A 27,088-nucleotide genomic window follows, 5' to 3' on the forward strand; every position below is an offset into this window, starting at 1 on the left:
TTTTCCTTCAGAAACAACCAACGCTTCTTCCTATATATCTATTCAATAATTCATGTCATTATGGATGTCCAGTGGTGCAGGGTATGCTAGTGTTGGGATACTTTAATATTGGAATAATTTTAATTTTCTGTGAAATAGTGATGTGCTCGATATTTTCTTTCCCCATTCAAGTAGTCCGATTGAATAAAAGGTCAAGCGAATATGATGTGATAGTAATGGAATATACTTTTTACCATAATTATTATGCCCTCGGGGCCCACGGCGCACTAACTTTTTCTTTCTCTTACTGAGGCTTACTGGGCACGTGTATGTTAAAATTAAATTTCATTTCATTTCACATTATTCCATTCTTTTCTTTTCTTTTGAATGGATGCCCCACCATCAGAAACAACCAACGCTTCTTCCTATACCTATTCATGGATTCTGTATCGCAGCCTCATCCAACCCACAGCGCTTGCTTCCTCTTTCGTCCCTGTTGTCTTGCGCCCTTTGTTTTCGTTCCAATCTTCACATATTTTCCATTCTCTCTCTGCCATTTGCTAACATGGCCATGGAGTTTGGTACCGGATTAGCCACAAACGCCACTAACGCCATTATCGGTATCCTGGGCCAACAATTGAAGGATGTGAGGGAGTTGGGGAAGAACCTTCAACTTCTCAACAATGAACTCGACCGTATGGAAGGGTCGTTGCGCCATATTCAAACCCAATTCGAAGATCAACAAAAGAAGCTGCCGGATTTGGTGGAAGATTGTTTGGGAAGGATTAACAATGCCCTTGAAGAAGTCAAAACTCTCATCCAACGCGCCAACAGACAGCGACAACGGTGTCGCGGTTGCTGCCTTTTTTTCAGCCCCAACATCCCCGCAGATATCAGAGAATGGAAGACCGGATTTGCTGAGCTCTTCCAACAGCTTCATTCTGATCTTTCAACAGTTGCTGATACTGCACAGATTGTGGGGTCCGCACAGCCTCAAGCAGAGGCGCTTCTTCAACCTCTACCGGAATCCGGCTTCGTGGGGACTGGCATCGAAGCTGCTCAGAGGCAGCTGAGCGCATGGCTTAACGAACCTCATCCCTTGGCTCGTGTGGTTGGTGTGTGGGGGATGGCGGGTGTCGGCAAAACGGCATTACTCCAACTCATCTACAATAACTGCAAGAAGAAGGTGAGTGGTAGCTTTGATTTCGTCATTTGGTATACCATTTCTCAAAACTATCAGATTCAAAGTCTCCAGGATACCATTGCCGAGTCCCTGAATTTAAAATTTGAGCCAAGTTCTAGTATTGACCAGCGAAAAATGAAATTGTATGCATCTCTTGAAAATAAGAGGTTTCTACTTGTGCTGGACGATGCGTGGAATCCAATTGATTTGAATGAAGTTGGGATCAACTTTGGCCATGATAACGGCAGCAAACTCTTAATGTCCAGTCGCTACAGAGATGTAGTCGAACTAATGGCAGAAAAAGAGTACTGCATGATGATACGACCCCTGTCCACAGAGGAAGGGTGGGAGCTGTTCCGGAGAAGAGCTTTTAGATGTGGGGCTGCTCCAGACAATAATCTAGAGGTTATTGCTAGACAAGTTGCTTTGGAGTGTAAGGGGTTGCCCTTGGCAATAAATACAGTTGCTGCAACTATGGCTCGGAAAAAGACTGCTGATGAGTGGAGTCGCGCTTTAGTTTTGATGAAAAATGTAGATCCATCCTTCCCCTCCACTCACAGGACCATTGATGCAGAGCTCTATCAGCGGATACGATGGAGCTACAATGATTTGCCCGATAATCTGAAAATGTGTTTCTTATATTGTGCTGCCTTTCCTGAAGATGCAGAGATTGATGTGGAGACGCTGGTGGAGATGTGGACAGCAGAAAGATTGGTGCCTCAAAAGGGGACAACTTACTTCATGGATGTTGGGCGGGAATACATAGAAGCACTCGTAGATAGGTGCTTGATTGAATATGTTGGTGAGGGGAAGGGGTATATAAAAGTTCATGATGTACTACGGGATATGGCAATCCATGTAGGCCAAGGAGAGCAGAACTGGTTATTTGAAGCAGGTCAAGGTCTGCAACATTTTCCATGTGAAGAAGAGACCAGGGATCGCAAAAGAATCTCCGTTCTCGGCAATGAAATTAGTGATCTGCCAACAGATTTGAAGTGTCCAACACTCGTCAGTTTAGTGTTGGCCCAAAATGATCAGTTGAAGGAAATTCCAGAGGGGTTTTTGGTAAACTCCATGTCTCTCAAGGTTCTGGATCTGTCGTTCACCTCAATAGAAACATTACCAACAACAGTGGGGCAGCTTGGACAGCTTGAGTTTCTTAATCTGAGGTATTGTAAGCGGTTAAAGCACTTGCCTGATAGCATATGCAACCTTTCACATCTTCAATTTTTGAATCTCGACGGCTGTGAAAGTCTAGATTTTTTACCTGATAGGATAGGGGAGCTCAAAAATCTTAAACATCTCACAGTATGGGCTCCTGCCGAAGGTTTCAGGGTGATTCCACATCAAATCTCTCAACTCACTTCATTGAACAAACTGTTGTTGCCTCGAAACTCAATTCCATTGAGTTTGGAGGATCTCACAAATCTCTCAAATCTGATCGAGTTGAATGTCACAGTAAAGCCAGAAATTAAAGGGGGTTCAATGAGTACATGGTCAAAGATGAGAAGATTATGGTTGAGCTTCCAGTGGGGCGAAGATGAAAATAGAGATGATGCGGCGCTAGATATCCTTCCACACAACATGCAGAGCATGAAGGAGTTGCAGAGTCTTGAGTTAGTCGGCTATGAAGGTGTAAGTCTACCAAATTGTATTTGTCAGTTTCAAAATTTGAAGTATTTGGATTTGGAAAGGTGTATGAAATTAGAGGAGCTTCCAGCCTTGGAGATTGGGAGCGAGGCTGCACGTGACGGTTTTCCGAAGTTGGAGACATTAGATCTATCCTCCCTAGAGAGCTTAGAGAGTATATATAATCTAGACTACTTTATTTATTTATTTATTTATTTATTTATATATATATATATATATATATATATATATATATATAATCTAGACTATTTTATATATATATATATATATGAAAATGTTATTAAAATTAATTAGTGTTTAAATAATTTATTAATTTCAATATTACTTTTTTAATATATAAATATATATTTATATCATTCCAAATAATTTTAAATATTTTATAGTACTTTCATATCATTTATTAAAAATACAAAATTAAATATTATAATATTAATGGTTAAATTTTATATATTTAATATTTATTTTTGTAAGAATTAAAATTTATTTTTGCAATCTTTAATATTAAAATTTATTGCACTGAGAATTTATTTATATGTGTATACATGTATTAAGATTATTATAAGAATAGTTAATTTATGAAATTAAGAAATTTATGGTTTATATTATTAAGAGAAAAATAAGAGCAAAGAAACAATGTTCATCTTCAATCTTCCTTATATCATAAATTTGCAATTTAGTTCATCCAAAGGTATTTTTGGGTTAGTTTACTAACTAGTTTCACAATAAAAATCATAATCTTGAAAAAGAGGGCCAATTAATAAAAATGAATTAACTAAAATAAGTATTCAATCAAATATTATTCAATCTTTCTTATATCATAAAGTTTACAAATTAGTTTATCCGAAGGTACTTTTGGGTTAGTTTACTCACTAGTTTCACTATAAAAATCATGAACATTAATTTTAAATTTCACAATGCTCAAAACATTGAAACACGTGACTAATTAATAAAAGTGAATTAACTAAACTAAGTATTCCATCAAATATTATTAGTTTATACAAAAATTAGTTGGTAGTTCAAAATCATTGATTTCATTTAATATCAATACATTAAATCATTTTTTTAAATTAAAAAGAAAAATAAAATAAATAACTTAAATTAATAATTAAACGAGTCTAGATTTTTTTTTAACTCTATATCTACCAAATGTCACCAAGTGGGATCAAATCTCTTGAGATGCAAATCTCTTTTAGAGTGTAAAGAGATTTGATCCCTCTTAGCTATTGGAAATCTAGACTACTTTATATATATATATGAATGAAAATGTTATTAAAGTTAATTAGTGTTTAAATAATTTATTAATTTCAAAAATACTTTTTTAATATATAAATATGTATTTATATCATCCCAAATAATTTTAAATATTTTATATTACTTTTATATCATTTATTAAAAATACAAAATTAAATATTATAATATTAATTGTTAAATTTTATATATTTAATTTTTATTTTTGCAAGAATTAAAATTTATTTTTGCAATCTTTAATATTAAAATTTTATTAAAATTTATTGCGCTCGAAATTTATTTATATGTGTATACATGCATTAAGATTATTATAAGAATAGTTAATTTATGAAATTAAGAAATTTATGGTTTATATTATTAAGAGAAAAATAAGAGCAAAGAAACAATGTTCATCTTCAATCTTCCTTATATCATAAAATTTGCAATTTAGTTCATCAAAAGGTATTTTTGGGTTAGTTTACTAACTAGTTTCACAATAAAAATCATAATCTTGAAAAAGATGGCCAATTAATAAAAATGAATTAACTAAAATAAGTATTCAATCAAATATTATTCAATCTTTCTTATATCATAAAGTTTACAAATTAGTTTATCCAAAGGTACTTTTGGGTTAGTTTACTAACTAGTTTCACTATAAAAATCATGAACATTAATTTTAAATTTCACAATGATCAAAACATTGAAACAAGTGGCTAATTAATAAAAGCGAATTAACTAAACTAAGTATTCCATCAAATATGAAAGAGTTCAAAGGGAAATCAATCGGAGATTTCCCAGAGGGAGCGCGAGGACCAGTGAGCTAGGGTTGCGAACTTCGGAACTGGTTCTACATGGAGGGACACGAGGGAGGGAGCTCCACTCCCTCCTTTAAGCAGATAGTGGCTGGAAGAGGCAAGAAACCAGTTGAGGAGGACAGAGATCCTTTTGAAGATGTAAGGCAGAGAGATAAAGAAGAAGGGCAGAATGGCGCTAAAACCAGGGAAAGCAACTACACTAAAGACAACAAGGAAGAAGACAAAGAATAGAATATAAAAGGCAAAGCACCAAAGGGACCATGCAAGCCCAAAACCTCAATCGCGCCCAGAGTAGTGTTGAATGACCTTGCGCTGCGGGCGCATAGGGACCACATGCAGACGTATGCAATAATTTGTAAATTCATGGGCTTATGGCCCACTGAAAAAGCTTTACAAACATGGATTAAATACAACTGGAAACCAAAAGGTAGCATAGAACTTCACCTGGGATCAAAAGGATTCTTTACTGTAGTTTTTGCAAATATTGAAGACAAGGACAGAGTGTTTGAAGGAGGGCCCTACTTTTACGCAGCTGCAGGCCTATATATGCGACCATGGGTGATGAATTTTGTCCCAGAACGCGAAACCTTCACCTCGGTTCCGGTCTGGGTAAGACTCTACTCTTTACCTTTGGATTATTGGCAACTGGAATCCTTATCTACCATAGGAAATAAGCTAGGGCGTTTTGTCAAAGCCTCTGAGGCCACTAGAAAAGGAAAATACACATCCTTTGCAAGGATATGTGTGGAGATGGACCTCTCTGGAGCTCTGCCGGATGAGGTAATATTGGAAGTGTTGGATGAAGAATGGGTACAAACAATGGATTATGAACATATCCCTTTCAGATGTCGTGAATGCCATGAGCATGGTCACCTATTCAGAGATTGCCCTCTCAGTAAAACAGGAAACATAAGTAAAACTAACATCACGAAAAATTCAGAAAGCTTTCATAAGGTGGTCCAGAAAGGAAAAGGGAGCAAACGGGGACCGAAACTACCTCAGATAGACAAGCATCAGGGAAATCAAAATAGGTTTCAAGCCCTAGTAGAGGAAGAAGTAACGAGACAAGCAGATCAGGTCCAAGCAGGCAGTCCAGTGGAGGAAGCAAAAGAAGACAATGTGGAGCAAACACAAAACAGAAATAAACAGAAAGAAGACATGATGAGTGACGCTGAACTGGAAATGGACCAGGAAATGACCCAGAGTGATATGGAGATGGAGGATCACAAACTACAGGAAATTCTGGAGAAAGAGAATTTAGATCTAGAATGCTTATTGAAACAAGGAACCAAAGAGGGAATGGATTCGTTACCTCAAGAGGAGTTCCACAGAGTACAACAGTTGTTCATCTGGAAAAATCAGAACAAAGGATCTGAAACGCTAAGGAAAAATGAAAAACAGGGTAATGAAGGAGTGAAAGCTATGAAAGCCACACCAGGATTAGCACCAAGAATTCCAAGAAAGAAAAGAGGCCGGAAAAAACAGAACGAACTGTTGATGGAATGTGGGAAGCTAATGATAGATTCAGGTAAGATGAAAGACCTATCCAGCTACTCCTTTACAAATCTTTAATAATGAAGTTCACTTCTTGGAATATAAGAGGTCTAGGTAGTAAAAGAAAACAAAGATTATTAAGTAACAGAATGAAACAAGTGGCCCTATTCATTCAGGAGACTAAATGTCCAGTCAAAAAGTAAAAGAGATTCACAGTAAATGGCTCAATAGATTTGAGTTTTTGGAAGTCAAAGCAGAGAATACAATAGGAGGAATTCTCACGCTTTGGAACCCCCAAAAGATTGACATGATAAATGCCGAAGCATCTAGAGATTATCTTTCAGTGGTCATTCAGCCAGTGAGAGATAAGGAAATGTACCTGGTCACAAATGTGTATGGCCCCCAAAGGATGGAGGGTAAACTCTTGTTTCTTAATTCACTGTAGAAGCTCAAGGAACGTCATGCAAAAATCCCCTGGATCCTAGGGGTGATTTCAATATGATAAAAACGCTATCGGAGAAAAAAGGAGGAACCAGAATTCTAACCAAATATTCTTGTGCTTTTCAAACCTTCATAGATAGTATGAAGCTCATAGATATCATCATGAATAATGGTACTTTTACTTGGAAAAATAAAAGAGGAGGAGAGTCTCAAGTGGCCCCCAAATTGGATAGATTTATAATTTCATAAGATCTTTTGATCAAGGACAAGGACATAGTTGTGAGTGTTCTTCCCTTTGGAGGCTCGGATCACTGGCCAGTTCAACTGGACATTCAGGGCATTGGAAAACCTAACAATAGACCTTTCAGATTTGAGAATATCTGGCTCTCCCACCTAGACTTCCATAACAACATAACTATCTGGTGGATAGAAGATTTGGAAATTCAAGGTACAAGAATGTTCCTTCTTCAAAAAAGACTCAAACACATCAAACTTTGGCTCAAGGAGTGGAATAAGAAGGAATATGGCAACATTTTTGAAGCAAAAAAAAAGTGGAAGGAAAAATGCAGAAACTCAACCAAACCCTGATTACAAAGGGTTTTGATAAGGAGCAAAATGAACTGGAAGCTAAATATCATCAAGACTGGGAGAACCTATGTAAACAAGAGGAGATTTTTTGGAGGCAGAAATCCAGAGTGCAATAGCTAAAAGAAGGAGATCACAACACCGGATTCTTCCATAGATCCACTATGGCGAACAGAGCTCACAACAAGATTTATTCTATTAAGGACAAGAAAGGTAACATGCTCAGCACGCATGAAGAAATTGAAGCAGTACTGGTTCAACACTTTCGAGGCATTGCTCAGGAAACCTGCTTTAACAGAGATCAGTCTATCAGGGATATTTCTAGACATATACCTAAGCTGGTTTCCAAAGAAAACAATTTCAACCTCAACAGACTAGTGTCAGAAGAGGAGGTCAGTGAGGTCCTTAAAGAGATGCAAAATGGCAATGCACCAGGTCCGGATGGGTTCAATGTAGACTTCTTCAAAGCCTGTTGGAATATAGTAAAACAGGACATTCTGAACGCGGTGGAAGACCCTAGAAGGGATAAAACTATCCTGAAGGCGCTTAACACAACCTTCATCGCCCTGATCCCTAAATAGGATGTGGTCCAAACTCCTGAAAGGTTCAGACCCATTGCCTTGTGCAATGCTGTCTACAAAATTATATCCATAGTGGTAGCCAATAGACTCAAACCCCTTCTTCCTACCCTGGTGTTAGCGAAACAATCAGGATATGTGGAAGGCAGACAAATCCTTGACAACATCATTCAAGCTCATGAGGTGGTTCACTCGTTGACAAAGAATAAGAAAGCTGGTATGATTATGCAACTGGACATAGCCAAAGCCTATGATAAGCTAAACTGGACATACATCAGAAAAGTTCTCACTGCTTTTGGGTTTGATCATACCTGGATCAGATGGGTTATGGCCCTAGTTACTTCACCCAGTTTTTCAATCTTGGTTAATGGATCACCCTCAGAAACGTTCACTCCTTCAAAAGGCTTAAGGCAGGGAGATCCACTCTCTCCCTTTCTTTTTATACTCATGATGGAAGGTTGGGACGAAAGATCAGACATGCCAAGGTAGTGGGTTCGGTCAAAGGTCTCCAACTTTTTGAAGAGGGTCACGCTTTAACACATCAACAATTTGTTGATGATACCATGCTGCAGGGAATCCCCACAGTCAAAGAAGCTCTTGCCTATAAGAAAATCTTGAGAGACTTTGCCATGGATTCAAGTTTGGAGGTAAATCTCTCTTAATCTAAGATTTTTTTTCTTTAATACTCACATTTCTATTCAAAGAAATATAGCCAGAATTCTGGGCTTCCAAAGGGAGCTCCTCCCCTCGAAATATTTGGGAGTTCCTCTTACAGCCAAACCCTTACACAAGAGCATATGGGAACCTGTAATTAACAAATTTCAAGACAAAGTCAGGAAATGGACTTTTAGATCTCTAAATTTTGCTGGTAGATTAGTGCTAACCAAATTTGTCCTTCAATCCATCCCTGTCTTTATGCTATCGGTTCTCCTAGCTCCTCAAAGTGTCCTACATCAGCTCAGAACCATTCAAAGAGACTTCCTTTGGGGTAAGGGGGTGGATCGTAAGAAATGGGCCTTGGTATCTTGGGATAAGATCTCCAAACCTAAGAACTTTGGTGGGCTAGGTTTGGATGACCCTGACATACTTAGCAAGGTTCTAAGAGCCAAATTATGGCGGCGATGGGTTAAAGAGCTAGAGGCGCAGTGGGCAACTATTTGGAAAGAGAAATATGCCAGCACTTGGCATAACCATGATCTAATAAGAATGTCAGGTCACAGAAAGGGCTCACACATTTGGAACAAGGCCTGGGATAACCGGAGTTTGGTCCAAGGAAATAGCTTCTGGGAAATCAGAGAAGGAAATCTTAGCCTGTTCTGGGAGGATAGATGGCAACAAGAACCTATTTTAATAAACGAAGACCTAAGGGATCTCAAGGATAACACATATAGCAATAGACTTTCTAAGGTGAAAGAATTTTGGGAGTAAACCAATAACAATGAAAAATGGAGAATCTCGAGGAATTTTGATTTTAGGGATAACAACACCCTGAAGGCTAAAGTAGAAACACTAAAGGAAATGTTAGATCAGAGGAAGATTCTGAAATCTGAGGGCCACGATCAGCTGAGATGCGGAAACAACAATGAGGGGGTTTTTAACCTTAAGGAAGCAAAGCTCATTCTCCTTGACCTTAACTCTCAATTTCCGAACAAAACCTGGCTTAACCTTTGGAGACACCAGGGCTGGATGAAAATTAAACTATTCGTGTGGCTGGTTCAGCATAGGAAATTCTAACCTGGGACAATATTAGGAAGAGGGGTATTTTGGGACCATCCAGATGTCAGCTCTGTGAAGCTCAAGAGGAAACTATGGAGCACCTTCTCAACAATTGTATGTTCTCCTCTAGTCTGTGGGATTCTTTTGCCTTTATTTTCCATCAGACGGATAGAGACAAAAATAATATCTGCAACACCCTGACCAACTGGAGGAGAGATTTTTCAGACAATGTAGTTCTCGCCACTGCTTGGACCCTCTTTCCAAGCTTCATTGTTTGGAATGTTTGGAAAGAGAGGAACAACCGAATCTTCAAAGATGAAAATATGACTTCCCATTGCATTTTTGAGTTGATCTTAAAACAGCTGAAGGAAACGATTAGTACCATAGTGCAAAATCTCCCTAAGAACCCTCCTTCGGCTACTGACCTGGGAATTCTCTGTGAACTAGGCCTGCAAAGCATATCTCCTCCAGGTCTGGATAGAAATATTATCTCCCTGAAGAATTCAAATGATTTCTGGCATCCTCCTCCAAAGGGTTATCTGAAATACAACATAGATGGAGCTTCAAAAGGCAACCTGGGCACCGCTGGTTATGGAGGGGTGTTAAGGGATGAGAATGGCAATGTCCTCTTCATCTTCCACTGTCATCTGGGACAAGCTACTAATAACTTAGCAGAACTGATGGCTATGGAGCAATGTTTGGATTTCCTGAATCAGGAAAATAGGAAAAATGTGATAGTGGAGGCTGACTCTGAACTTATCATCAATTCAGTCAAGAAAATCAGTGGGGGAACTAAGCCAGAAAAAGTCTCAAAAAATTGGAGACTGATTCAGGGCTTTCAATGGATTCAACACCACCTACAGAGCCTTCGTACAGTTGGCTTTAAGCATGTTAGAAGGTCGGCGAACAAATTGGCAGACTTCCTAGCCAACCAAGGTGTTATCAATACAGAGAATAGAGTGGCATCAAATTGGCATGAGTTGCCTCAAAGCAGGTTAAAGGCGATTTTACATGAACAGGCAGAAAATGATAGGTCGGAGTTTCGTGGTAGATCCTTGGCCCAGGAATCAAGTTGACTCGACCTTCGCATTTAACTACATATCGATTGGCCTTGCTTCCTTACCGACTAGCTTTTTGGTGGATGGTTCCTCCTTCATTAGCTCAGGATGGATGGGAGTCTTGACTGGCACTCTCGGCGGTTGCTTTCCTGGGAGCTTTCCGGATAGTTTCGGAAAAACCGGCTTAGGAGAGGTTTCCTAGAGATCGCATACCCCGCAGGCGGAAAGTGGTTTTTTTGTTTTGGCAGCGATTCCTTTCAGGAGGCGGCACGTGGCGGTGGGGCCGGTTTGAATACCGCCCCAATCACATGCTAATGTTTGGCATTCTTAGTAGGTGTGATATGATCCATGATTTTCAGATACATTTATTTAAATCAATGGTGGCGAAAGGTTGAGCAGGTTGGTGGCAATGCCAGTTAAGTGTCGTGCTTCTTTCCTCTACGATATGGTCTGGTGCCGTTGGATAGGGCCCGATGGATCATCAATGTAGATTCAGGAGAAATGTTTGTTTGTTAGCGGGTTATGCGTGTGCCCTTCATTGGGACACGATTTTCTCCATGTCTTGGAGGGCTGGTGGGGCCCTTTCATCTTTTATATTTTTCTCTATTCCGTCCACTGCTTAGGTTCAATTTTGGCTTATTCTTGTTTAGCTTTTATGTGTTGAAAGGCTAGGTTTTTGGGGCCGAGACTTTTGCCTTAACCCGTTCTAGGATCCTTTGGGGGGTCTCTCTCCTGTATCACTTTTCTGTGTGGTTTTTGTTAATTTTGTACATTATTAATGTTAAAGAAGGTCCCACTCTTGCTTCAGCGAAAAAAAGAAGAAGTATTCCATCAAATATTATTAGTTTATACAAAAATTAGTTGGTAGTTCAAAATCATTGATTTAATTTAATATCAATACATTAAATCATTTTTTTAAATTTTCACCTTAATACAAAAAAAAAAATTAATTACACAATGCATAAATTATATCCTATGTTGTGGCCTAGTTTTGTTTAAGTATTGGCTTAAAGTCAAGTTCAACAAAAGACATGAACATGCATAATCTTGAATATGCAAAATTTATGGAACCATATGGAGTCATATGCAAAGTTTATGGAGCAATATATTTTGAGAATTTCTATAACCATTTATTTGGCCTATATATATGAGAATTATTATGTAAAGTAGAGGTTACTTGCAAAATTAGTTATTATTGTCAATGTTGAGTTATGTTATGAGAGAATCTTCTATAACCACTTATTTCGCCTAGATATATGAGAATTATTATGTAAAGTAGAGGTTACTTGCAAAATTAGTTATTATTGTCAATGTTGAGTTATGTTATAAGAGACCCATGCTCCTTTTTTTACATGGTGTGTGTATGATAATATAATGCTATTTTTCCTAATACAACAAAAGATTGTTTGGCTCAAGGAAAAATTTTGGAGCGATTTTTTTTTTTTTAGATTTCTAAAAGTTATTCACAGGTTTGGTTAAATATTCACCTTCTTTTTACACATATATGATTAAATGGATGATATTCGCCAAAAAAATTACTAATTTTAATAGTAAATTAAATGTTTTTAATTGAATATTTGGCTACATCCTATATGTATGACTTTTCAAACTAGAATAATTTTCTATAATACTATAAGTGGGCATAATATTTGAATCATTAGAAAATACCCTAATTCATGTGCTTGTGGCATTTTTGGATTGATTTTTTCATTTGTCTCTTTACTATGCATACTTTGAGTTCCATTTGTTTAAATGAATGTGATTAAAGGTTAATAAATTCTCCACCACAATTAAATTTTTAATACTTTGCACATAACTAACACAACAACTATCAAGCATGCCTTGGATGAGACTACCTCCCTCCCAAAGGTTGAAAAACTCGACACATTCAAGTACATCATGCTTATGTCACACACTTCCTACGAACCTTGAGTCTACCATAGAGCCAACAACATTGTTTATTGTTGCAACCATAACAAATGCATAGTAAAGGAGATACATTGGAGGTTGGAAAATGTAAAGATTCAAGATTGGTTGGAAATGAAAATTCATGCATGCCAAGAAACTACATACTTGGGAAAGATATTGCAATATTCAAAAATAAATATGTGTTTGTGTGTTTTGGATGAGATTTTCCAAGCTTGAATTCCTGGTGAACTTGCATGAATGGATGGAAAGACTTGCAAATAAGAATCTACATTGTTTTCCATGGTCAAGAATTGACTGCACCACTAATAAATTAATAAATATGCAATGCTAATGGCCATAAGTTGACCCAAGATGTTAAGTTTTCATTTGAAGGTGCTATGAAAAGCTATGCTTTAGAGTTTGCAGTGAAATGACATTAGTCATTACTAAAGGCATTGGAAACTTTCAAGAGAGGACAACATAGAAGGTTGATTGAAGACATACCTATCTAGATAAAGATGTTCACGGTGGAATGGAGTATGCTACCAAGCCCCATTGAGATGAAAGCATAATCCCTACACGGGGTGTTGGAAGATCAATAATGGTCTAAGTAGTGGAGCTTGAAAGAAGATAGTAGAAACAACATTAAAAGTGTGTAAATCTTGTATAAAGCTAGCATCGATATGCATTTAGAATATGGAACAATGCATAGGATGAGATAAAGAAAGGATATTTGGCCAACCTTGAAAGAGATCAAAAAGATGTGTTGGTGTAGACAATTGAGGAGATTATAGAGTTGGGAGGAATTTTTGAGGAGTTGATATGGTCATTGAGTGATAACATAAGGGACACATGTTGTTGAATTGTAGGTGTAGAGATATGGCTCGAGGTCATTGACCCAAATGATTTTTTGGAATCTATCGGGGACTAGGACTAGGAAGACACATTTGAATATGCATTTTGATTATACATTGTTTACATATTCTAACCTCGTGGATATTTGTGCCAAGAAGGGAGCAAGCCTAAATCATAGTGATGATAGTCCATCCTACATCCTACCCCCTATTACTTATGATATTTGCTAGAATTTGGTGACCCTTTTTGCATAGAGTGTGAGAATGTGCGTCATTAGGGAAATTTTGAGGTCTAAATGGGCCTCCTAAGAAAAATGTACAACAAAAATAAAATTTATAAGAACCAATAGGATTCAAGATGATGATGTCAACCATGGGGGATGATTCACTCTTTTTGGAGTAAAAAAGTAAAAATATTAAAAAATAATAAAACTACTTTTTCAACTCATATTTTCAACTTATCTCCCTAAGGGTTTACTCAAATTTCGAGCAGGAGTACTCGTTGGATACAAAATTTAATTCCTCATCCAAGGAGTACCCATGTTGCATACTTTTGATGGACCCTGCTACATGAAAAAATGTGATTGCAATCACGTTTTTCCATGTATTTCTCATTTCTCGTGTAGAAGGGTCCATCGAAATTATGCAACATGGGTACTCCTTGGGTGAGGAATCAAATTTTTCATCCAATAAGTGTTGCCTCTCGAAATTTGATTAAACCCGTAGGGAGATAAGTTGAAAATACGAGTTGAAAAAATAATTTTTTTCTTTTTTCCCTGTAAAATTTGATGATGTAATCTAATCTTATTTTATTATTTCCACTATTATTCTATAATTTCCTTAGGAGGCCCATTTTATACCTCAAAATTCCCCTAATGCAAACCTCATATAAATAAAAGGCACCTCAGGCTTCATTTCATCATCACTGGTGGACTATTATAGCGCTCTAGAAGAATTCAACCTAACTCTTTTACCTTATTACTATTGTGGAGATGTGAACTTTGTGAATATTTTGCTATTGGAGACTAATCCTTATTTTGGAGACACCATTTTAGGATAATGAATTATTGTTCATTTATATATTGTGAGTACTTTTATTGTTGAATATCATTTTATGGTTATTGTATTCAATATGTTTTTCTAGGGTTTCTATATCCCTTTTCTAAATACATATCTTTACATGAAACTTTTGGTGAAATGTTGCATGCCTTAATTCAGAATCTTGATAATCTCCTAGAGAGATTTTCTCTTGATTTTATCCCTGTATTGAATGATAGCTAGGGTTTTAAAAATGGAAACGTAGGGTCTCCCTCTTTACTCCTTTCAAGGGTTTGATATCTCCATAGTAATTTTCTATTAGACTCCATCACCCAAGTAGTTAGTAGGCATCAATTTCCACATAGTTGGTCAAAACTATTTAAACTTCATATTTTCTCTGTTTCTTACCAATTTAAGATTCAATATTGGTTGGAAGTGAGAATTCATGCATGCCAAGAAAGTGCATACTTGGGAAATACGTTGCAATATTAAAAAATAAATGTGTTTGAGTGTTTTGGATGAGATTTTCCAAGCTTGAATTCTTGTGAACTTGCATGAATGGATGGAAAGAATTGCAAAGAATAATCTACATTGTTTTCCATGGTCAAGAATTGACTGCACCACTAATAACTTAATAAATATCCAATGGTAATGGCCATAAGTTGACCCAAGATGTTAAGTTTTCATTTGAAGGTGCTATGAAAGGCTATGCTTTAGAGTTTGTAGTGAAATGACATTGGTCATTAATAAAGACATTGGAAACTTTCAAGAAAGGACAACATAGATGGTTGATTGAAGACATAGCTATCTAGATAAAGATGTTCATGGTGGAATGGGGTATGCTACCAATCCCCATTGAGATGAAAGCATAATCCCTACATGGGGTGTTGGAATATCAATAATGGTCTAAGTAGTGGCACTTAAAAGAAGATAGTAGAAACAACATTAAAAGTGTGTAAATCTTGTATAAATCTAGCCTCGATATCCATTTAGAATATGGAACAATGCATAGGATGAGATAAAGAAAGGAGATTTGGCCAACCTTGAAAGAGATCAAAAAGATGTGTTGGTGTAAACCATTGAGGAGATTATAAAGTTGGGAGGAGGATGTTGGGAAAGTCAATTGCTTAAATTGCTTTCATTAAATTATCAACTAGGGATACTCGTAAGCTTGTGATGATGCCAACAAAATATATGCAGGAGTGGGCAACTGACTCTAAGCTAAGAAAACTTGGTTGTTGTAGGCCAGAAAACATTAAACTCCCTTACAAGTGGTCTCTTCATAATGTTTCACAGGACCTATCAAAAATCAAGATTATAACCCAACATATAAATCTAACCAATATTCACAACTATTTGTAATGAAATAAAATGCTTCATTGATCCATTTGGAGTGAGCTCAATTCTCCTAAGATCAAAGTGACAAACTATTCCATAAATCCATGAAAACTTTCTCTACATGCATAAATAAGAAAATAATTATTTTAACTGAATCAGAATCAACACAGAAGAGCCTCTATATCTAGAGATCATGGTTGTCCTTCCTTTGATTTATTTTTCAACTAAAACCAAACACACCATAAAGCAAAACAAATGATTTAAGAAAGCAAGAGGAAATGAATGCATAGAAAGAGATTTCAGTCCAAGTCCACACACAAAGAAGAGGCTCATACTTGGAGGCCTGGTTTGTCCTTCTTTATCCAAAATTAATCACTAGAAATGAGATCAAGTCCAAAATCTAAATGATTAAGGAAATTTACATCTAAAACTAAGCTTTATTCTATTCGATCATAAGTTGGATACATGCTCCAAGATTCCTCCTCTTGGAATGGAGGAGGCACTCCTATTTATACATAAAATTGAGATATCTAAAAAAGATTTGAGATCCACAAATCTCTCATAAATCCACAAATGTCTCATGTGGTTACAACCATGTGCTAACGCTTAGCAAGTAACATCTCTACAAATCCTCTCACAAATTTCTAATATATTTGACAAGAAATCTTATCAAAAGTTCCATAATTCTTCTCCATAAAGTATGCTTGAAGGAATCTCACAAATCTTCATCAAATCTTCAAGGAGTTGAAGACGAAATTCGAATTTGAGGCTTGGTGGTCAAATATGACTTTGTTGAAGTCTTCAAATACACCTACAAACATCATGAAACTCATCCCACTTACATATATAAGTGAAAACGTGCTATTTTTCCAAAATTTAATCATAAATTCACTCAAAAACACTAAAAGATATGCATTGGAAAATAATAAGTCTAAACCCGATGTAATCATGAAAATAGTTTAAAGTAAGGGTATGGGAAAGAGAAATATGGTTTAAAAGTGAATTGAAAGGTTGGCAAAAAGATGGTATTTGGGTGACCCAACATAGGAGTTGATATGATCATTGAGTGATATGATCATAGTGTGCAATGCAAAAACAATGCCGCAACTGCACTACTTAAAAATGTCATATTGCGGCAAGTTGAAGACATTGAGAATCGAGGAGCTCACTGATTTAGAGTACATAGAGATTTCCGAGTGCCCTCAGTTGGAGGTTGTTGAGATCAGCAGTCTTCCAATGTTAAAGAAATTGAGTCTTGGAGGTTTAGAGAAGGCAGAGAGTATTGCAAGACCATCGAGTGTATGGAATGAAGAAACAATGCCTAATCTGGAAGTTATAGAGATCACAGACTGTCCATTGTTACGGAGAATGCCAAAAGAAATGGAGAAGCTACCTAAGTTGAAGGAAATTGTAGGAAAGTCAGATTGGTGGGATGGAATAAGTTGGGAGAATGATGATGTAAAATCCAAACTCTCTCACCTTTTTAAGGAATCTGAATCCCATGGTGAAGATGACGAAGATATTGAATTTGAAGAACATGAAGGAGGGTGAAGAAGATGATCCTGAAATGTAAATGTAATATAATTTTTTTATTATGTTGTAAGTGATGAATTTGGATGGAATGTATTTATAAAAATAATGATATTGATAATTTTTAAATTATAGATTATTTTTTATTGAGATACCAGAGAAAAGTTATGTTATATGTTATATTATGTGATGTATTTTGATTCTCTCAAATTAAATAACAATAAAAATAAATTTAAAATATAAAAATAAAATTATTAATTAAAAACTACCTCAAAATACATAAAATTAAAAATGAAAATAAAATAAAAAAATAAATTATTAATTATTAGTTTATATATATATATATATATATATATATATATGAAAATGTTATTAAAGTTAATTAGTGTTTAAATAATTTACTAATTTCAATATTACTTTTTAATATATAAATATATATTTATAAGATTGCAAATAATTTTAAATATTTTATATTATTTATTAAAAATACGAAATTAAATATTATAATAAGATGATGTTAAATTTTATATATTTATAATTTTGTAATAATTGTATTTTGGTTTCTTTTATATATTATTATTGGTTTACACACACATAAGTGTTTTATGAAGAGATACAAAGTTTTCCTTACATATATCACTCAACAATTCATATAAAAAAATTAAAATGTAAATCAAACTACAACAAAAATAAGAATTAAAATTTATTTTTGCAACTTTTAATATATTAAAATTTATTAAAAAAATAAAAAGAATTACAATATACACTGTTTGAGAATTTATTTATATATTTATACACCCATTAAGATTATTATAAGAATAGTTAGGTTATGAAATTATGAAATTTATGGTTTATATTATAGAGAGAAAAATAAGGTAAGTGCGGAAGAAACAATGTTCATCTTCAATCTTCCTTATATCATAAAGTTTATAAAATAGTTCATCCAAATGTATTTTTGGGTTAGTTTACTAACTAGTTTTAGTGTAAAAATCATGAACATTAATCTTAAATTTGACCATGCTCAAAACATTGAAAACATGGCTAATTAATAAAAATGAATTAACTAAAATAAGTATTCCATCAAATATTATTAGTTTATACAAAATTTAATATCAACATATCAAATCATTTTTTTAAAGTTTCACCTTAATACATTAAAAAAATTTAATTACATAATGCATGAATTATATACTATGATGTGGTCTAGTTTTGTTTAATTTAAGTATTGGCTTAAAGTCAAGTTCAACAAAAGATATGAACATGCATAATCTTGAATATGCAAAATTTATGGAGTCATAGGGAGTCCTATGTAAAGTTTATGGTGCAATATATTTTGAGAATATTCTATAACCACTTATTTGGCCTATATATATGAGAATTATTATGTAAAGTAGAGGTTACTCGCAAAATTAGTTATTATTGTCAATGTTGAGTTATGTTATGAGAGAATCTTCTATAACCACTTATTTGGCCTATATATATGAGAATTATTGTGTAAAGTAGAGGTTACTTGCAAAATTAGTTATTATTGTCGATGTTGAGTTATGTTATGCGAGACCTGTGGTCCTTTTTTTACATGGTGTGTGTATGACAATATAATGTTAGTTTTTCTAATACAAAAGATTGGTTAGCTCAATTTTATGTAAGGAAAATTTTTGGGGCGAAATTTTGCTAATTGGTTTTTTTTTTTGAGATTTCTGAAAAAATATTCACCTTCTTTTTACACATATATGATTAAATGGATGATATTTGCCAAAAAATTACTAATTTTAATAGTAAATTAAATGTTTTTAATTGAATATTTGGCTACATCCTATATGTATGACTTTTCAAACCAGAATAATTGCCTATAATACTATAAGTATGCATAATATTTGAATAATTAGAAAATACCCTAATTCATGTGCTTGTGGCATTTTTGGATGATTTTTTCATTTGTCTTTACTATGCATAATTTGAGTTCCATTTGTTTAAATGAATGTGATTAAAGGTTAATAAATTCTCCACCACAATTAAATTTTTAATATTTGGCACATAACTAACACAACAACTATCAAGCATGCCTTGGATGAGACCCTCCCAAAGGTTGAAAAACTTGACACATTCAAGTACATCATGCTTATGTCACACACTTCCTACGAACCTTGAGTCAACCATAGAGCCAACAACATTGTTTATTGTTGCAACCATAACAAATGCATAGTAAAGCATACACATTGGAGGTTGGAAAATGTAAAGATTCAAGATTGGTTGGAAATGAAAATTCATGCATGCCAAGAAACTGCATACTTGGGAAAGATATTGTAATATTCAAAAATAAATATGTGTTTGTGTGTTTTGGATGAGATTTTCCAAGCTTGAATTCCTGGTGAACTTGCATGAATGGATGGAAAGACTTGTAAATAAGAATCTACATTGTTTTCCATGGTCAAGAATTGACTGCACCACTAATAAATTAATAAATATTCAATGCTAATGGCCATAAGTTGACCCAAGATGTTAAGTTTTCATTTGAAGGTGCTATGAAAGGCTATGCTTTAGAGTTTGCAGTGAAATGACATTAGTCATTAATAAAGGCATTGGAAAATTTGAAGAGAGGACAACATAGAAGGTTGATTGAAGACATACCTATCTAGATAAAGATGTTCATGGTGGAATGGGGTATGCTACCAAGCCCCATTGAGATGAAAGCATAATCCCTACATGGGGTGTTGGAAGATCAATAATGGTCTAAGTAGTGGAGCTTGAAAGAAGATAGTAGAAACAACATTAAAAGTGTGTAAATCTTGTATAAATCTAGCCCCGATATCCATCTAGAATATGGAACAATGCATAGGATGAGATAAAGAAAGGAGATTTGGCCAACCTTGAAAGAGATGAAAAAGATGTGTTGGTGTAGACAATTGAGGAGATTATAGAGTTAGGAGGAATTTCTAAGGAGTTGATATGGTCATTGAGTGATAACATTAAGGGACACATGTTGTTGAATTGTATGTGTAGAGATATGGCTCGAGGTCATTGACCCAAATGATTTTTTGGAATCTATCGGGGACTAGGACTAGGAAGACACATTTGAATATGCATTTTGAGTATACATTGTTTACGTATTCTAACCTCGTGGATATTTGTGACAAGAAGGGAGCAAGCCTAAATCATAGTGATGCTAGTCCATCCTACATCCTACCCCCTATTCCTTTTGATATTTGCTAGAATCTGGTGACCCTTTTTGCATAGAGTGTGAGAAAGTGCGTCATTAGGGGAATTTTGAGGTCTAAATGGGCCTCCTAAGAAAAATGTACAACCAAAATAAACTTTATAAGAACCAATAGGATTCAAGATGATGATGTCAACCATGGGGGATGATTCACTATTTTTGGAGTAAAAAAGTAAAAATATTAAAAACTAATAAAATAATAAAACTACTTTTTCAACTCATATTTTCAACTTATCTCCCTAAGGTTTTACTCAAATTTCGAGCAAGAGTACTCGTTGGATGCAAAATTTAGTTCCTCATCCAAGGACTACCCATGTTGCATACTTTTGATGGACCTTGCTACACGAAAAATTAGAAATACATGAAAAAATGTGATTGCAGTCACGTTTTTCATGTATTTCTCATTTCTCGTGTAGAAAGGTCCATCGAAAGTATGCAACATGGGTACTCCTTGGATGAGGAATCAATTTTTTCATCCAACAAGTGTTTCCACTCGAAATTTGATTAAACCCATAGGGAGATAAGTTGAAAATACGAGTTGAAAAAAATAGTTTTTTTTTTCCTCTAAAATTTGATGATGTAATCTAATCTTATTTTATTATTTCCACTATTATTTTATAATTTCCTTAGGAGGCCCATTTTATACCTCAAAGTTCCCCTAATGTAAACCTCATATAAATAAAAGGCACCTCAGGCTTCATTTCATCATCACTGGTGGACTATTTTAGCTTTCTAGAAGAATTCAACATAACTCTTTTACCTTGTTACTATTGTGGAGATGTGAACTTTGTGAATATTTTGCAATTGGAGACTAGTCCTTATTTTAGAGACACCATTTTAGGATAATGAATGATTGTTCATTTATATATTATGAGTACTTTTATTGTTGAATATCTTTTTATGGTTATTGTATTCAATATGTTTTGCTAGGGTTTCTATAACCCTTGTCTAAATACATATCTTTACTTGAAACTTTTGGTGAAATGTTGCATGCTTTAATTTAGAATCTTGAGAATCTCCTAGAGAGATTTTCTCTTGATTTTATCCCCGTATTGAATGATAGCTAGGGTTTTAAAAATGGAAACTTAGGGTCTCCCCCCTTACTCCTTTCAAGGGTTTGATATCTCCATAGTAATTTTATATTAGACTCCATTACCCAAGTAGTTAGTAGGCATCAGTTTCCACATTGTTGGTCAAAACTATTTAAACTTCATATTTTCTCTCTTTCTTAACCAATTTAAGATTCAAGATTGGTTGGAAGTGAGAATTCATGCATGCCAAGAAAGTGCATACTTGGGAAATATGTTGCAATATTCAAAAATAAATATGTGTTTGAGTGTTTTGGATGAGATTTTCAAAGCTTGAATTCTTGGTGAACTTGCATGAATGGATGGAAAGACTTGCAAAGAAGAATCTACATTGTTTTCCATGGTCAAGAATTGAGTGCACCGCTAATAACTTAATAAATATCCAATGGTAATGGCCATAAGTTGACCCAAGATGTTAAGTTTTCATTTGAAAGTGCTATGAAAGGATATGGTTTAGAGTTTGTAGTGAAATGACATTGGTCATTAATAAATACATTGGAAACTTTCAAGGGAGGACAACATAGAAGGTTGATTGAAGACATACCTATCTAGATAAAGATGTTCATGGTGGAATGGGGTATGCTACCAAGCCCCATTAAGATGAAAGCATAATCCCTACATGGGGTGTTGGAATATTAAGAATGGTCTAAGTAGTGGCGCTTGAAAGAAGATAGTAGAAACAAAATTAAAAGGGTGTAAATCTTGTATAAACCTAGCGTCGATATGCATTTAGAATATGGAACAATGCATAGGATGAGATAAAAAAAGGAGATTTGGCCAACCTTGAAAGAGATCAAAAAGATGTGTTGGTGTAAACAATTGAGGAGATTTGTTATGAAACCAACTCACAAAAAGATAGAAAATATAGATCAATGTCTTAGAATTCAGCCTCTTCGAGGGGGCAACCTCCTTTACATTACACAAATGAACAATTCTTGGATGATTGAAATGACTAAAACTCCTTTCTATATAGGAGTTTAAGGGGTCACAATATAATCAAGCCGACATAACAGTAATAACATAAGGGCACAACAATAAAAATAGTGGGTTTCAATGGGGCACACTAATAACAATATGGGGATAATAGGGGCACAATAGTAACAACAAGGGATACAATGACAATAGTAATAGGGGAATCACTAGTATTATAGGGACCTAACATGCCCCTCTCCTTCAGAAAACCGTTGTCTTCAACTCTTGAGTAGTTCTGGATGCTTCTGTATAAAATTCTCATCCTCCCATGTCGAATCTTTAGCGGATAAGTTCTTCCACTTGATGATCCGTAATTGATCGATTTTGTAGTTTTCGAGTTCTTGTTTCTGTGATTGCTTCAGGTTTCAATATGATTTTTCCTTCCTTGTCAAGTTTTGGAAATATTGTTTGAACTGGGAGCTTGTCACCTATAACCTTATTTAAACATGAAACATTGAAAACTGAGTGCACTCGGGAAGCTGCAGGAAGCTCCAATTTGTATGCCATAGTACCAATCTTTTGCAACACCTTGTACAAACCATAATACTTTGGTGATAATTTATTATCCTTCTTAGATTGCTTGAGGGAATTTTTTAATATGGTTGTAGCTGTAGGAATACCCAGTCACCTACATCAAAACTTATTTCACTGCGATGTTGATCTGCCTGTTGTTTCATTCTATTCTGTGCCAACATGAGGTTATCCTTTAAGAGTTGGAGAACTTGTTGTTGATGCTCGATGTGATGTTCCACTACTTGAACCTTAGAATTTTCTCTTAAATATGATGTGATGGATGGTGGATGATATGTATAAAGTGCCATCAATGGGGTCATTTTTGTTGCAGTATGGAAGGAAGTGTTATACCACCATTCAGCCAGAGGCAACCATTTGACCCATTGTGTATGTTTATCAGATACAAAGCAACGAAGATATCCTTCCAAACATTTGTTTACTATCTCAATTTTCCCATCAGATTGAGGATGATAAGATGTGCTATGAGCTAACTGAGTATTGAGACAAGAAAATAATTTTGTCCAAAAATTTCCAGTGAAAATGGGATCTCTGTCACTTACAATAATATTTGGGTTTCCATGTAGATTTTTAATTGTTTCCATAAATGCAGTAGAAATTGTACTGGCTTTAAATGGATGCGATAATGTACAAAAGTGTGCATACTTGGTAAGTTTGTCAACTACCACCATGATGACACTCTTTCTTCGGACTTGGGTAAGCCTGTGATAAAATCCATTGAAACCTCCTCCCATCGTTGGCTTGGAATGGATAAAGGTTGTAATAGACCTGGGGTCTTAATTGTTTCAAATTTATTTTGTTGGCAAACCAAACATTCCGCCACAAACTTTTGAATATTCGATTTATGGCCATCAAAAAAAAAATCCCTTTTAACCCTGTGGTAAGTTTTTAAAAATCCTGAGTGCCCCCATAAGGGAGAAGTGTGAGAATATTTTGTTTGAGTTGGGAATTCTTACATAGGTATAAGTGATCTTTGCACCATAATGAATCATTTTTCCAGCTAAATGTATCAGATGTATTGGGATCTTGTTGTAACTTTTGAATGAGTGCCCACACTTCTTTGTCATTCTTCCATTCATCCCTTGCTTCGTTTATCCAATCTGGTTGGATAATAGAAATGGAGCACATCAATGCTTCCACATCCTCATCCTTTCTTGAGAGTGCATCTGCCACAACATTTTGCTTCCCTTTTTTGTAGATGATTTATATATTCCAAAAAGAACGGGAATGGGACAACATTTCCATGTTTTGCTGGAAGGTAGAGTCAGTCATGTCACTCTTGAACAAATCACTCAAAAGAAAGTCTCTCCTCCATTTGGGTGGGATTTCGTTTGACTTAGGTGACCCTTAACCTTGTTATTGAGTCAGTACTCCTCTAATTGTTACCTCTTCCAATCATATGGAGAATTTGCTTATTCCTCTTGCATGACAAACTTATATAGACTTATCATATGCTGCCATATAGTCATCATTGAGTCATGCTTTTGTTCAAGGGAAGTAAACCTGAGTCGGCCTCTCTGCAGTGTCTCTTGACCTATTTTTCAATCGGCCATCTGTGGTTGTTAGTGTCATGTTTGTCGTCACATCAGTTATATTTGTCCCTTGCTCATGTCGATTTAAGAAGGGCTCCATTGACTTCTTGGTGGCGGGTCTTGTCCTTATCGACTATGACATATTGCTCTGAGGGCAGACCTAGAGCTGTACCCTAGCCCTATTTTCATTATTGATAGGTCACCTTGTGCTTAACATCGATCAGTATCATGGGTCTTTGACTGAGTGGTTTCCCTTGTGTTCGACATCAACTTTCATTATCACACATTGGGATTCGTGCAGTGCCTTGGTTTCCATTTGACCCTATTGGTGGATTCCTCACCTCTATGTCAGCTTTCATTATTGGTTGGTTCAGAGGGTTTCTATCGTGCGCTAGCTACATCTTGTGTACACCGGAAACGTGCTTCAGTTGGGTTACTACATCTTTTTCATCTGATTACTTCCACATTATTGGCCTATGAGTTACACTCGCGCTAGATTGATGAAGGATGCATTAATGCCTTCCTTCTAGCAGATCTTTTCCTATCGTCTACAGCTCATTTTCTCTGGGACAAAGATCTAGAGTCCATTTGGCAGTACCTTTGGGTTTACAGTCATCAGTGACAAAATCCTTTGCTATCAATAGTGGGAAACCATCATTGTCTCCTAATTGATAGATTCTTTCAAGTGTTCGACTTCAGCTCATTTATTTGCACTTGTTAGATTGTACTGGGTACCTTGACTCTCATTATCATTATTGGTGAGTAGTCTCGCATTTGTTAACGGTATACATCAATGACCGGTAATCAAACGATTTCTCACATGGTCAAACTCAAATCATTCATTCCCATTATGTAGAAATGTATCACGGCGGTCAGTGAAGACCTCGGGTTGCATTAGCATCTTTTGGTTCACTTGTCATTTGCTCCTATTACTGCTAGTTGATACCATACACCTTATATGTTGTAGTTCTTCACAACAAAATCTTATATGCTAGAATCTGAGTTGCGATGTAGTATCATTTTATTCCATCATATTCATTTGGTACTATTGGGATTAGTTTTTGACATCAGTGATCAGCTTCATCCTTCAGCATCATTGGTCGTATTCTTATATGTGATATTTAGACATGTACTTTTTCGATCACGATTAGATGATCCATTATGTACTTTTAGTTCCTTTATACTTGTATACATATTGGATCCTCTTGTACTTGATATGCGGACATGCTTTACTTTCTCTGAGCATGGGTATGCCCGCATCAGATAGCAATTTCTTTCTGATCTCTTTTGATGGCTTGGCAGGCTGAATTCAGGTGAAGGTTTTCTTAGTCTCGACATGATTCTTTCCATACACTTAATACATTTCGACCATCATGTACCCCTTCTGACCTCATATATTAGGGGGCATCTATTATAGCACCATTTACCACTCCTGGTATGTGTGATTCTTTGCTTATGGCCTAGGGAAACCCCTCCTTCCAGACTTGGTCCAGATATAAAAAATAAAATAAAAAAAAAAGAGTATTTTATTCCCTATACACTACTTTGTCCTGAGCTAAAAGCCTGTGCATGTAGGTCAGTCAATACCCAACCCTTTTATATGTATTAAAGAACTTAAAAAAATTAAATTTCCTTAATTATGGGTGGAATTCATGGGTTTTACCTATTGATTACCTCCTATTGCCCGTGGCCCAACTGTTTCCCAACTAAAAAACTAATTGGGATAAGTATAAATAGACTTCTATGGGAAGGCCTTAAGAAGGAGAAGAGATGGAGTTATTATACTGAGATTATCCCTGACTGAGTCTGATGAATCCCTGTGCCTCATGCACTTCCCCAAGCTTCGGAAACCCTTGTTTCCCTGATTATAGATATTCTCCCTTTTTCTTGAGATACCATGGTGTTGGTGATGGAAGAAGATTGTTGAAGGCTGGGATAGGACGAATCCAGAGGATGGTTCTGCTTGGAGCCAGAAGAAGAAGACTGAGGTGAATTCTCTCCATGTTATTTATAGCTTACTGCAATAAAAGAAATGCTGTCTTGTTTCCAAAATTAACTATGTTTATGCATCAAATTATGTTTTAATTCATATATAAATTTTGTTTTGATGTATGATCAATTTTTTTTTTTATGATATAAAGCCAATTTCGTGAATATGATTTACTTCTATACTAGTATGTATGTTCAAATTGAATTATTTTCAGGTTTGAAGAACATCAGGAGTTCCATAGGTTTTGAACCCTATAGGACCTACTCAAACGAAGGAAATCCAAGTACGGTCACTCTTACGTAGTTTGATTATATAAGCATTTTTCCTTAGCTGTATGAGTATTTCTTGTTGTAGTTTGCTTCTGCTC

At 35.4% G+C, this 27,088-nt stretch overlaps 2 protein-coding genes across 2 annotated transcripts; both read left to right on the forward strand.

Annotated features, from left to right (window-relative positions):
• The first annotated feature begins 387 nt into the window (after window positions 1–387).
• LOC149235911 (putative disease resistance protein At1g15890) lies at window positions 388–6,793 on the forward strand. The gene is made up of 3 exons (XM_089368708.1): window positions 388–2,966; window positions 5,795–6,382; window positions 6,597–6,793. The coding sequence occupies exons 1-3, from the start codon at window positions 545–547 to the stop codon at window positions 6,791–6,793; spliced, it is 3,207 nt and encodes a 1,068-aa protein (XP_089224834.1). The 5' UTR covers window positions 388–544.
• Window positions 6,794–16,952: 10,159 nt separating this feature from the next.
• LOC149235912 (uncharacterized) lies at window positions 16,953–17,415 on the forward strand. Its single transcript, XM_089368709.1, has one exon. The coding sequence runs from the start codon at window positions 16,963–16,965 to the stop codon at window positions 17,413–17,415; it is 453 nt and encodes a 150-aa protein (XP_089224835.1). The 5' UTR covers window positions 16,953–16,962.
• Window positions 17,416–27,088: the final 9,673 nt, after the last annotated feature.

The sequence above is a fragment of the Pinus tabuliformis genome, chromosome 8, assembly GCF_031772625.1.
Source record: "Pinus tabuliformis cultivar Carrire ecotype Pingquan chromosome 8, CPIR1, whole genome shotgun sequence".
Taxonomy (NCBI): domain Eukaryota; kingdom Viridiplantae; phylum Streptophyta; class Pinopsida; order Pinales; family Pinaceae; genus Pinus; species Pinus tabuliformis.